The sequence below is a fragment of the Lytechinus variegatus genome, chromosome 7 (genome assembly GCF_018143015.1).
Source record: "Lytechinus variegatus isolate NC3 chromosome 7, Lvar_3.0, whole genome shotgun sequence".
NCBI lineage: Eukaryota > Metazoa > Echinodermata > Echinoidea > Temnopleuroida > Toxopneustidae > Lytechinus > Lytechinus variegatus.
Window position 1 is genome coordinate 37,066,291 of NC_054746.1, and position 13,463 is coordinate 37,079,753.

General features: G+C 34.3%; 1 protein-coding gene across 5 annotated transcripts in view; it reads right to left on the minus strand.

Annotated features, from left to right (window-relative positions):
- Positions 1-291: 291 nt before the first annotated feature.
- LOC121419177 overlaps positions 292-13,463 on the minus strand; it is an 84,230-nt gene continuing 71,058 nt past the window's right edge. For all 5 annotated transcript variants that reach the window (XM_041613528.1, XM_041613526.1, XM_041613525.1 and 2 more), the window contains 4 exons: positions 10,105-10,133; positions 8,097-8,198; positions 7,358-7,433; positions 292-6,662 (listed from right to left, as the gene is read on the minus strand). In XM_041613528.1, coding sequence (XP_041469462.1) covers positions 4,036-6,662; positions 7,358-7,433; positions 8,097-8,198; positions 10,105-10,133 — 2,834 coding nt within the window. In that variant the 3' untranslated portion in view covers positions 292-4,035. The remainder of the gene's footprint in view (positions 6,663-7,357; positions 7,434-8,096; positions 8,199-10,104; positions 10,134-13,463) is intronic.

Genomic DNA, 13,463 nt, shown 5'->3' on the forward strand with positions numbered 1-13,463 from the left:
ATTGTTATTTGCAGTTTTCTTAAAAGATGTCTATTTTATAATATTCTTAACAAATATATATAGGTGGTATTCTCATACGTTGACCAGTGTTTATATATATACTTACAAGTGGGAATTTTATAAAGCTGTTTATACTTTAACACAACCTAATAGATTTGCAAATGACTGGTGACACGTTCTCGAGTGCTAAGTCAGCTACGTCTGGAATGAAATACATTTCACAGTATTGCAAAATACATATAAAAGTAAAATGTAGATAAGACATGAAAAAACTAGACAAGAAACAGACTATTTATGTTACCAATCTGGACGCCTGGTTTTTATTGTATGATGGTAAATTTCACTACCTGTAGGTAGAGGTAGCGACGTCAAGCAAGGGATATGAAAAGACATAATAGACATACCTCTTACAAATCATACAAACCATAACATTGCTTAGCTTTCAAATGAATAAATACAACTCATACAGCCACATTGTAAGCAAATGAAATACAATTTTCAATATTTGTAGTCTTATTGATAAACAATCAGATGATTTTTTTTACTGAGATGACATGATTTATTTCATTTACTTTTAAGTACACATACTTGATGAACTGAAAGCTTTGAGTGCATGAACTAATACGAGATTAACAAGAATAATGAGTTTACATTCAACAATGTAGAGGATTAAAATAATTATCTGGCTCAAAGAAGGAATATTAAGTACGGAGCGGTTATAAGATTATTACCGTTCTGTGTAGCGAACTAAACCAAATTATTACATCAAATGCATCTTTGCAAACAAACAAAAGATCTCTTGATCTATTATAAGTTGTAAAACAGATTTTCATTTAAGTCAAAGGGATTTTCTCAGTGTTGTAAAACCATGTAAATTATATATTTCTTGTGAATAGTGTGTATGAACATTTCATACAAAATGCATTAGCTTTTTTACACATCAAAATGAGTTGTACATGTCTATTCATGTTCTTTAATAAAAAATAAACCCAGAAAATAGATAAAATAAGTCACTTGATATCTTTAATTGACGAAAGCAGAATATGCTAGTCAAATACATGTGTAATTCATTTTCTTTAAAATTCAAAATCAAATTAACAGTATTTGATGTCTTTTGTGAAAAATTCATACGATTGAAAGTGCAAACTAATTCACATTGTGTTGCATGGATTTAAATGCTGACATTTGATATTTCTCAGAACAGAGGTCCTCAGTAGGAATAGCACCACTAACTTATGTGACAAATATGGATACAAAAATCTCCCTATTGACATTTTAGAAGAACTTTGGAGTGGAAAGACTCATAGCACCTTATTTTAGTCTTTACACATAAAATGTTAACATTTGCAGTGAAAAAGAAATTCATCATTCAAAGTCTACTCAATTTGACAAAATGAAAGTGAAATTGATCTGTGAGAATAGTCATTGTTATTTTCAAGTTCTTTAATCAACTTGTCAAAAGTTTAAACTATTACAATTGACCAAGTACCAATACTTTTAACACTGATAATTTTCCCTAAATCCACCCAAATCGTACAAGAAATCTTCAGAATTCAATTTCAAAAATACAAATAGCCCATGTGACAGTGCTGGGTTACTTTGTTCCTTACTCTAAATGTTTTCTGTAACCCCCCCCCCTCCTGCGTAGATGAGCAAAATGAATATTGCTAATAATTCATAAATATAAAGATCACATTACTTACTAACATTACAATCACCTTTGAAAATTGATGATAATTAATTGAACACACATCATTCCTCATATTTACTACTTCATAGCTTGTACAAAATGTGAAAAAATAGCTGCCTTTGCTACTCAAGTACAATTGGCTGGTCTTCCTATTATATCATGCAATGTACACTATGAACATAGATTCACATAGATCAGGAATGATACTTTTAATAGTTTTATTAAGATAAAAATATCCACACTACATTACAGTAAATCTGAATCAGAAGGTACTTTCTTTGTATTAATAAATTCTGAGATTCTTTGTCAATCTATTTGGCAAGAAAAGTAGAAAGAAGTAAAGGTGCTTTGACAGAACTCTTTATAGTTTGACACACGACCACCCTCAGACTTCACAAAAGCAATCTACATGAAATATACAATGACCATGATGGGTACAGTAGAAATGTACACAAATAGCATAACTACATTTAGATGAATATACATGCCAAATCCTTGATTAAGTATTATACAAAGCTTCAGAGCATACACAGTTAAGCCTGAATACACATACAATCTATATATATTAAATATTTCTACGACAATATACACAACACGCATGCCTTTAAGCTAAAAACACTTTAGCAAGACAAAATAAACCAATACTACTGCAATGTAGCTAAGGACATCACTCAACAAGATTTGTTCATCATTCTAGTTTTGTTAATTACTCCGGTGGAACCAAAGTAAAATTTATGCAACTTATAACCAAGATATAAAAGCTTGGTTCTCATGTTTCCTGAAGATAATTCTTGAGGATAAATATTTGTGCATCCTTGATTTACAGAACATTGTTTTGTTCAATGTCTGCCAAAAAAACCCTAAACAAAATTACAATAGACATCCAATGATACAGACAACAACATATTTTCTAGCTTTCTGCATTTAGAAACAATATATATTATAAAGAAGACATTTTACTTTGCCATACATGTCACTGGGATAAGTAATATGCACATTGTCTTCTTTGATGTAAATGGGGACTATTCATTGTCATGTAAACAAAATAAACATGTACTCGTGTTGTTCAAATCAGCAAACATGATTAAACGGTAAACTTGAGTGGGTGATTGTTGATATATGAGAAATGTTTACAAAAGCTGAAAGGCACTTTGCATGAAGCAATACTGTACTAATTTATCTTAAGGCTTTGGTTTTCAATTGTTCTCAGAATGAAACTATCATAAATAAAGAAGAGTCATCAGTAAATTATAACACTGACTTGCAGATAATATAATTCATGATTTGGAAATGACAAAATGAGATGATTAGAAAGATCAAAGCCTGTTCATGATTTCTATGATAATTGGTTATGAATAAAAAGTATAAGAATGCATTTTGCATTTTTGAAAAGCAAAAGAAATTTTGAATAGTTCTGTAAAAAAGTGAAGAATAATATCTAACAGAATTTCTATCAGATATATACTATAAGCAAGCAAATGATCTAATCTTTGCTTGAACAATCCGGACCTTATGACTTCCTCCTAATTGATCAAGTCAGTCACATGGCTATCACATGACCGTTTCATGATGTGATTAGGCGGCGTCAAGGCCAAAAACATTCAAACGATAGAACAGACTAGAATCTGTTCTTTCTCTGAAACATGAATGATGCTAAGAACTTTGACAGGAGAAGACAGGTCCATCAATGACAGAGATATTGGTAAGGTCACTCCGTAAAATGAATTTTAACATTTTGTGATAACTATGTCTGTCAGCTATGAAAAACCTTGATATTTAAAAAAATGAAACAGAAAAAAATATCATTATGGTATAGCAAAATAGAAATACCAATACAGAAAGGTTCTTGTTCATAATTCTTGCTCTAAGGTTCATTTATAAAAAGAGAATAATGAACTGAAGATAGATGACACTTTGACAGCAAAGTGAATCAAATTATTTTAACATTTTATAATTAAAAAAAAGCATAATTCCTGCATTATACAGAATTTTTTTTCAAACTAACATTACTTCACTCATGTAATGAACATGAGCAGTAATCATCTCAAGTAAAACAATGAAAAGAATAGAAAATTAACTTGTGCAAAATCAAGGCACTGATTATGTGATAAAAAATGAATACAAAATTATTCTTACTTCTCTTGAAGCACTGGTCTTATATGAAAATAAACCAAAACCTTTGGCAATTTAAGTATTGTATTTGAATTTGTCAAATGGTCACCCAGTGAAAGATCAAGTTGTCAAAAAAATGAAAGATTTGAAATAACATGGTAAGGATTTGAATCGTGAAAGGCATTGCAACACTGCTAAATGATGGTTTATATAGTATGCACACTTATTAATTCTTAGTGCTCCTCCGGTGCGGTGACATAATCCTCAGAAGTAGGAGAAGTCAGACTGACAGAGATGGCATCTTTGTAGCTGCTCTCTGAAGACTCTGACCTGTTGAGGGCGGGCTCTGGAGACAACATCTTCTGTTCCTCTTCAGAGAGTCCTTCATAGAGTGAAAGGACATCCAGGGTGGTTGGATGAGCAGACTCTCTCTTCTTGGATGTCAGAGAAATTTCCAAGCTAACCTGATGACATGAATCTGATAGCTTGGCCGTAGTGATCTTTACGTTGCTGACAGGCTTGGTAGAGGCTGTCTCTGAAACAGGTGGTCCACTTTCCAACTTTTCAATCTCTGGAAAGAGAAGGTCGGAGGATGATGAGAACTGCTTGGCATCTGATGCAGAATTGTCACTAGATATATCGAGCGCATCAAGACGGGTATTGAGAGATTCTGAAGATTTCAAACCCATTGCCGATAGTTCACTGGACGATGTGTCAAAGACTTCAGGAAATGGAAGATCGAGATCAAGATTTGGAAGGGTTGTATTTGTGTCAGTTTCTCCACAAGAGTGAATGTCTGTAATATCTTGAATAGTATCATCATCATCACCTTCAACCACACTACCTCCTTTAATCTCCTCCTGAGGATCACTAACTGTTTTGGGGATAGGTTTGTGGGCAGCCTTTTCAAGCTCTTCGAATCTTTCTCGGATGGATTTGAACATAGCTGGAGTCACTTCTTCATCTTCAGTGGCACTCCCATGGCTGGTCAAGCGACTAATAGATTCCAAAAGACCATCCTTGATAGCATTGATGTTAGCAATACGAGCTTCAATGCATGGAGAGCTGCGTCCACTGCTATGTAAGCTAGATGCATAGCTACCTTGATAACTGCTGTTGAAGGTGAATGATAAATCACCAGCATCTGAAGCACTGCTGCTGAATGAAAGACCATCAGTAGAGTCTTTACCTTCAGAGTTATGCCGAGACCTCTGTTTGGGTTTAGCTACCCATTCTTCAAGTTCCTTTCTCCTCTCTGACAACTTCTTGAATCCCATACTTGATCGGTGTTGAGGAGATTTATTAGGTTGCTTAGTTTCCTGTTGGAAGCTCTTGAGTCTTTCCTTGATGCCATCCTGAACAGGTGTTACAACTTTGGGCTCTGGTTTAGTTGACTTTGTGACTTCAAATCTCCGAACAAAGTCTCTGACAGATTTCCTATTCTGTGCTCCTCGAGTAATGGAACGTCTTGAGCCACTGGATCTATCATCTTCAGAATCTGTGGTCGACCTGACAGAATTTCCTTTCCTGGAACCAGAAGGGCTGTCAATCTCAAAGCGTTTAATGACAGTTCCACCCTGACCATGTGTAACGGCCCAAGCAACCTGCTTCCCATCATTTTCTGAAGATGAAGACTCACTGTTCTTCCTAGTGACAACAATAGTAGACTGCTGTTGTTGATGTTTGATCATTTTACTATATTTTCTAGCCAGCCTCTGCACCTTCTTCTTTGCAGCACTGAGCTCCTCCTCTTCTGGTGAATCAAATGAAGTATCATCATCATCATCATCATCATCATCTTTGGTTGAACATGTCTCATTACTAAAGTCCCTGTGTGAAGACTCTGTATCTTCTTTGTCCAGGAGCAGTACATCCTCATCATTTAAAATAATTGATACTTTCTCCTTCCGTGTTGCAGCTTCAGAGTCTCTGACTTTTTCTTCATTATAACAAGGTGTAGAGTTCCCACTCTCACTTTCAGCCTTGGCAGCATACTTGGCCCCTAGCTGTTGGAAAGCCATGTTGATGGAGTCTGTAAGGTTTTCATGAGATGACAAAGAAGAAAGGTCCCCATCCCCTGTCCCAAATGTAGATGCAGATGAGCCAAGAGCAGTTTCCTTTCCATTATTGCTCTTAATGGAATCCCCAAGATCCGACTTGTGGTCTGTGATATTTGGATCTGATCGGCATTTAGCCAGCTCTGCCCAAGTATGGAGAGAACTGTCATCACTGCGTGTCCTTGATAGTCTAAGTTTCTGGAAGTGTGGATGGGTGGTGACGTCTGCACTCTGAGGTCTCGTTGGAATGTGCGAGAATGAGCGATTTCTGCTGAATGTTTTGCCTGTCATGGGAACCCAGACATCATCATGGTCTTTGCTGAATCGATCATTGAGTGGACGGTACTCCTTGAGATTAACTCTTCTCAGTTTAAAGAGCTCTGGGCCATGAATAGTGCTCAAGCTTCTCCTAGATGGCTTGGGAGATAGCTCTATGTCAAGGAGAGGATCTCTATCAAGATGGTTATCGTCTGAGAGCTGCTCCAAGGCTTCCAACTCATCAGGACTCTCTCCTTCACTTCCCTTAGCTCCTTCCCCTTCCTCCTCTTCTGTATCATCCAAACCATCTTGTCTATTGATCCCATTCTCTCGTTTCCTTACTGCTCCACCCCTCTTCTTTCCTGTCCTACCATCTCCAGCTTTGGCCTCATCAGCGCTGCTCTTATCCTCAGAATCAAGCTTGAGATGTTCAGAGAGATTCATGCTACCAATTCCAGAGTCTCGGTTAGATTCCTTCTTGTCTCCTAGACTCTTTGAAAGAACCAGTTTCTTGGATGATGATGGAGAAGTATCTTGTCTGGAAGCTGTATAGTGGAAATAATAAAATGGCATTCCAGTCTTGATGATTCTCACACAAAACTCATTTATCCCATATAAAAAATAATCATATATTCCTAACTTTTACAAAGGTAAATGTTTAATTTCTGTTAGTTCGTTACACACTTTGCTGTAAATACTGGGAACACTGAATAAAACTGTTAAACTGAAGCACTCCTGTATTTCAACTGTGAGTGGAATCATGAGCACCATTATAATAATTGCAAACAAGGGATTTCAGATTTAGTCAGATGCACAGAAACAGTCATGGTAACTGGGTGTCATTGAATGTTTCATCTAAACATGAAAGTTTAATATCATTTGGCAATCTGTCAAGGGATGGTGAATAATGAATTCTTATTTATATTGAAAAACCAGAGGATGTCTGATACAGTAATTCAATGAATAGAGGGCAAATATATTTCATACTTCATTAGATTTTTTAAAAAGGCATATAATGAGAATGAAAATAATAAAAAGAAAATAGCCTTTGCTCATGGAAATTAAGAATCATCTGTAACTGAAAACATGTATTTCAATGTACATAAAATTTATTTAACAATAAGAGCAACCTATCTATTCTCACATATTTATCCCAAAATGATTTATAATTTAATTTAACATATTGGGTTATATTGATATCCAGGTTAAGTATTCAAATGAAAATGGCATGAATACTTACTTTGGTGAGCCCCATATTCATCTCTCATTTCTTCTGGTCTTGCAAGAGGGGCTAAGCTGCTCTCTCCTTTCTCATCCTATTATAAAATATGATCAATAATATTAACCAGTCGATGCATATAACATCCTTAGTACATAAATTATGATTGATAATATTAACCAGTCAATGTGTATATGATTAATAATATTAACCAGTCGATTCATATAACATCTTTAGTACATCCTCTCACCCTAATTTGGTATCAGATTTTAACAACGTAACATATTTTGTTTCATTTTTTAAGCTTAGATTCTTCTCCATTTCTAAGCAAATCCACTGGACATGAAAAACATGAAACATGACACTTTGAGATTACCATTCTCTTTAAGAGAATTAGGGTTATAGCTTAATATGCATATATCATTTTCCTGCTATAATTAAATAGTTTCAAAAAGGTTGAATATAAAGGTAAAAATCACCTCTATGTTTCAGAAAATGGAACCAAAACTTACTTAGGAGTGCCACTTATTCGTTTGTGTAAAGTAGGTAAATAGGTGGTATATCTATGGCTGAAAATTTAAATTGAAAATTTTCCCACTTTTATGTGAGCAGTTGCATCCATGATCATTGTCTTATACACAGCATGAATATACACTTTTATTTCTTAAACTTCACTTAGTAAAAACAGCTACATCCTGATCTTTACAATCACCTTCACTTCTGGTAATTACTTGCCTATTATCTGAATATGAATACTTACTGGAGTAACTGGTTCACTCTTCCTTGTCTTGTTAGTTTCTATCTCATCAAGTGAATCTTCTGTACCATCATCATGGGGGATGTCTGCTGATCTCTTGCTTGCCTGGATTATCAGGAGAAAAACACATTTTATTGATAGGACCATCTCAAAGTCAAAAGAGGAAAACATCAATTGTATATATCTAGGTTTTATTTTCACTAAAATGGTTGCACCATTACTGCAGCCTTCAAAGGGTAGGTACAACTCCTAAACATTCTTCCACTAATATATATAATAGACAATGTTTGTGAATTGTTACTTATAAATCCAGACACAGTAAATGAGAAGGATTAGAAGTCAGGCATTGATAGTCACAATCTAGAGTGAATTTTCTTCACACTACAATAGTCATTTCATTCTCATGATAACATATAAACAATTTAGAATGCTATGAACTTTTCTTTAAGAAGTGACTTTTCTTTTTTCTCATATTAAGTATAACTACCCAGTAAAGTATGATGCCATATGTTACATGCCTTAAACAAGTAAATGGACAGAATTGTAATTTGTATGTCTTACACAGAATCATTAGAAGGGAAAGTCTAGGAGAGATTGCATTTATAGAATGAACAAAGGAAAGACTTCAGGTGAATAAGACTGATGATGTCATCTATCTCTCAACATTTGAGTCACATCACTATCAGTAACATCAAACACATCTCTAAAAATACAGCTTTCATCACATAGCATGACCTCGCTTTAAACAGAACGTGAGCCAACATGGCAAAATTCCCAACAGAGCGGACACCTCGATAGCAATCGTACCACTAAAAAAAGTTGAATTTTTTCACTTCTCATTTCACATTCTACAAAAAAACTTTTCTATGAAATATAGATCAAAATCTGTAAGAAAATATTGTAATTGTTGATTTGAAAAGCGAGTACGTATTTAGAAGACTTATAGACGGAAATCACTGCATAATAAAAGCACTGTAAAGCTTCTGAGACAAAGATGTATTTTGGGATCAAGACGGATGAGTAAGGATGAATATCCTGCCATGACAACACAGGTGCTATACCACAACAACCACCACCATCATCATCTCTGCTTTAATGAAGGCAGAGCTGCCATATTAGGGAAGGAAAATGAGCACTATATGAAGTATATAGAGTTGACATTTAGTTCTTGAACATCCTCATGAAACACATTGAAAAAATCAGAGCATTGATCTTTGCATGATACATTTAGAATAGTTGCTATCTTCAGTTGCATTTCCTGAAATGTATAATTAACGTCGTAATTTGGGCTCAGAATGTTTAATTTCACTGAACATTTGAAGAAACCCCTTACCCTTCTTCTCTTCCCACCCTGTGGGGGAGCTATTAGTCCGAGACATTATCTGCCAAGGGCAATGTTACCCCCCTTCCTGTCTCTACACTCCCAAGTAAACACAATCTGATCTGAGGGGAAAGCAGCATGTCAACGATGTAAAGAACCTCATGAAAATTAGACTACATTCCCAGAGAGGTCATCTGAGGTCTTTCCAATGTCTCCGTTTGAGGGGATCTTGGCCAAGAACATGAAGAAGGTTTCTTAGACCCTCCAGACGGGAAATTGCTCCAATTGTGTTCTTCCGATTCACGTCCATTCCCTGAATGTTCCAGGTTCATGAAGGGGCATGGAAAGCCGATCGGCTGAGAATCTCTTAAGCTTGCCTTACAAAACAATCAACCAATGAAACACTCTACTTGGATGATCTGCATGGATGCAGAGATAAAAAGATTGCCTGATACTTCGCTCCAAAGAGCCATCCTCCTAATGCATGGAGCAACATCTACAGCCATTCCAACTGAAGGGGGTCCAGGGTCAAGGTACCTACTCTTAAACCATAATCTCCATATACCCTTAACAAAATCTCATACAAAGTACTTTTCAAATGCACACTGTATGGACATAATCTATCACAAAATCCACATAAACCAAATATTCCTCTTGAAAGACAAATTGACAAATAATAAAATAGCTTACCAGTTTCGATAAATCAGGCCTTTTCATCCCTGAAAAGATAAGGAAAAAGAAATGTCTTCCATTAGTAGTGTTGCATAAATTAGTAACACACTATTTATTTTCTTCAATTCATGATATATGCTAAACTTTTCCACTATCGAAAGGAATACAAGTTTCATGCAATGTTAAAAGATACAATCATGCATACTGTATGAAATGGGAATATCTGTCTCAAAAACTGAGTTCAATATGAATTTCCCTATCAGCAGTCACCTGTACTTGCCTCTTATGAAGTACAAGCTATTATGCATGTTCAAATGAAACATTTGTATTGAAATGTTTCAAGCTAATTCCATATGCAGCTTGAAATCATAAGCATAACTAAAATCTAATTCACATCCCCACTCTTTCCATTGCAAATCTATTTTGTTTTCTTCATCAGGGATGTGCAATCTACAATAGTCAAGAAAATGAGTCTGCTGTCATCTATTGTTCTAAATAGTAGATTGATCAAAAGGAAGATCAAGTACCAGAAGGACAGCTATTTGGCAGATTGCATGTGACAAAATAAACTATATTATTATAAATGATAAATAATAATAATGATAATAACAGTAACAATAATAATAGTAACAGTAATGATAATAATAATAACAATAATAATAAATAATAATAATAAACACAGCATTTACTATGTGCCCTCTATCTAGTAAACTATTCCGAGGTGCAGAGGGATGTGGGGGGGGGGGAGAATTATAGAAAAAATGTTTGCTTGTGTGGGTGTATGAACATATCAAATTACCTTAACATATTCAACATAAGAAGAAAACAGATAGGATTTTAAATACTTTTTAAATGCTTTATTCTATTTACAAGGCCTGGGTGGCAGCCTTTTTTGGTACTAGAGATTTCAAATCATCGATTTTGTTACTGCAAAAGTGAAGTGGGCTATTTCTAGGATGAACCATGCCCACGCAGTGTGAGAAACATTCCAAAATGCCACAGGAACGAACGAATGGAAAACTTATTGCAATGATGTTAATTGAAACACAAACTGGAACACTGCCTTCAAAAAGTAATTTTATCTCAAGATAACTGGCCAAACATAATCAAAATATCATCTTTGTTAAAGATCAAGGTCTTAAATGATGTTAATGGAGAGTAGTAACAGCTGTAGAATCAAGAAACCATCTGCATTCATGCAGCTGCACTGAAAATGATATACGTCATACTCATAGGTATCTTAAAATAGATTGATCTAGTTAATTTAGATTCTTCTTTTTGCTTGAAATTATATCAATCCAGACATATTAGTCATCCATTCTATGGAACATTAGATATGTTCAAACAAGGTTCGTTTGAAAGTAAGAGTTTGAAATAATGACCTTATCTCCCCCTTTTTTTAAAATCTATCATGTGTGATACTGGATAAGCTCTGTATACCCAAAATATCTCAATCATATAGTATCTGAAACACTTATTAAACAAAAGTGTTTGGAAAAGTATAGGGGAGTTTATGGAAAAGTGATAATTAAGAGGATTTGACTAGGGAAAATATCACAAATTGAAGGGGAAATAACAAATGTGAATATATCTGTATGATATACCACAATGTCATATACAATGTCATATACAATTCACCTGAAAATCAACCTCAGACACTTAATATGTTATCCAAATATAAGCCTTCCTTAATCCTCCCCACTGATGATATTTACAGGAAAAATGTCAAATGAAAAGTGACTTGCATTTCTCTTTCATATTAATTTCAGTAAACTGCTCACTGAAGTAATAAGTTATAGAAGTCCAAAAGACTAATCCTGTATTCCAGTACTCTAAATCTCCTGTCAATAACACCCTATTTTGTCCCTTCCCTGACGATCATAAATATTTTTTTCTTTGAAAAAAATTGTACCTTTCTTTGAAAAAAAATTGTACAAGAATAACTACTTCAACAATTTATATTTCCATGCAACACTCAAATTTAAGCGTCAAGTGTAAATTATAACCAATGGAGCATGATGGACAAGAGTCAGCATACCACTTAAATATAATTTCAGTGAGTGACCCTAAATCAATTATTCCATTGGCATGACTGAGCTGAGTCACCCTTCCTTGTAGATTCATCATTGGACCATCAACAATTCTTGATGCATGTAAGGAACCAAGCAGAGCATGGAGAGCTTTTTATTGGGGTGGCATATAAGGTGACTATGCAATTTCAATGCATAATTCATTGTCCCAGATAGAAATATATATGCCAGAAGGCTAGGTGTATGCAAATGTTTTGTAATTAATAATACCATCGATTATTAGTCAATACCTCAATACAATGATTTTGAAAAAGTTTAAGTTATGTATATTTTTCTTTAAAAGGTAAGGTATATCAAAGATTAGTCAACAAGTATTCAACGAAACGCCTTTGACTTGAAAAAAAATCATAAACCCCCCTCTCATACTTTCTGTACACTTTGTGGCATGCATGCAACAAAATAAATCATTATCATACATGCAACATGCACAATATTTCATCTAGGAGAGAAAAAAGTATGAAAGATCAAACAGAGAAATACAGAAAAGGTAAAGCAAATTTAGCAATAAAGTACTAGTATAACAGAGCAGAAGTCTTGTAGTAAAGCTGTCAGGTGTGAGGATTACCAAAGCAAACCAAAAACAATAATTGTTATCAACAAAACATATCAAATGAAACTTATAAATATTAAAGGATTTTTTGAAGCATACAGAGATATACCATCACCAAGTAACAACAAACTAAAGTAAATGAAAGAAAGAATGTTTCTAAGCAATATTAATAGCCACCTACATACATTTAAATTTTTCAATATTCATAGTGATATTAACTGGTAAGATTTGCCCTTTATAATTCCCAAATGAACAAACTACACAAAATTCTTTGATTTGTGTTTTTGGTAAAGTGGACTACCATTTAAAACTTTATTGGTTTATGTGCATTGTAAGGGATGGAGACACAAATTTTGACTTGAATGAAATAAAAATAGAATTGACTTGTCACTGTGATACTGGTAGATTAGGCTTAAGTTTATATCGTCAGTGATTGTGGCTCTTTCAATTTTTATATGAATGCTTAGAAAACATCTCTTACTTTCATCATGGAGTGCAAACTATCATGCATTAATACACTTCAAATATACATGAGATATTAAATCCAATAATGGAAACATCCTTCAAGAAGAAATGACAACATATCCCAAGTCAGTCAATTTTGTTAAGAAAATTGGAAGTACTAGTGCTCAAAGCCTCTGATTAGAGTAAACAACATCTAAAAAGATACTTTACCCCAAAACATATTTTTCCATTTATTTTCTATTCTTTTCAAAAGGGTATGTTATCATTTGTCA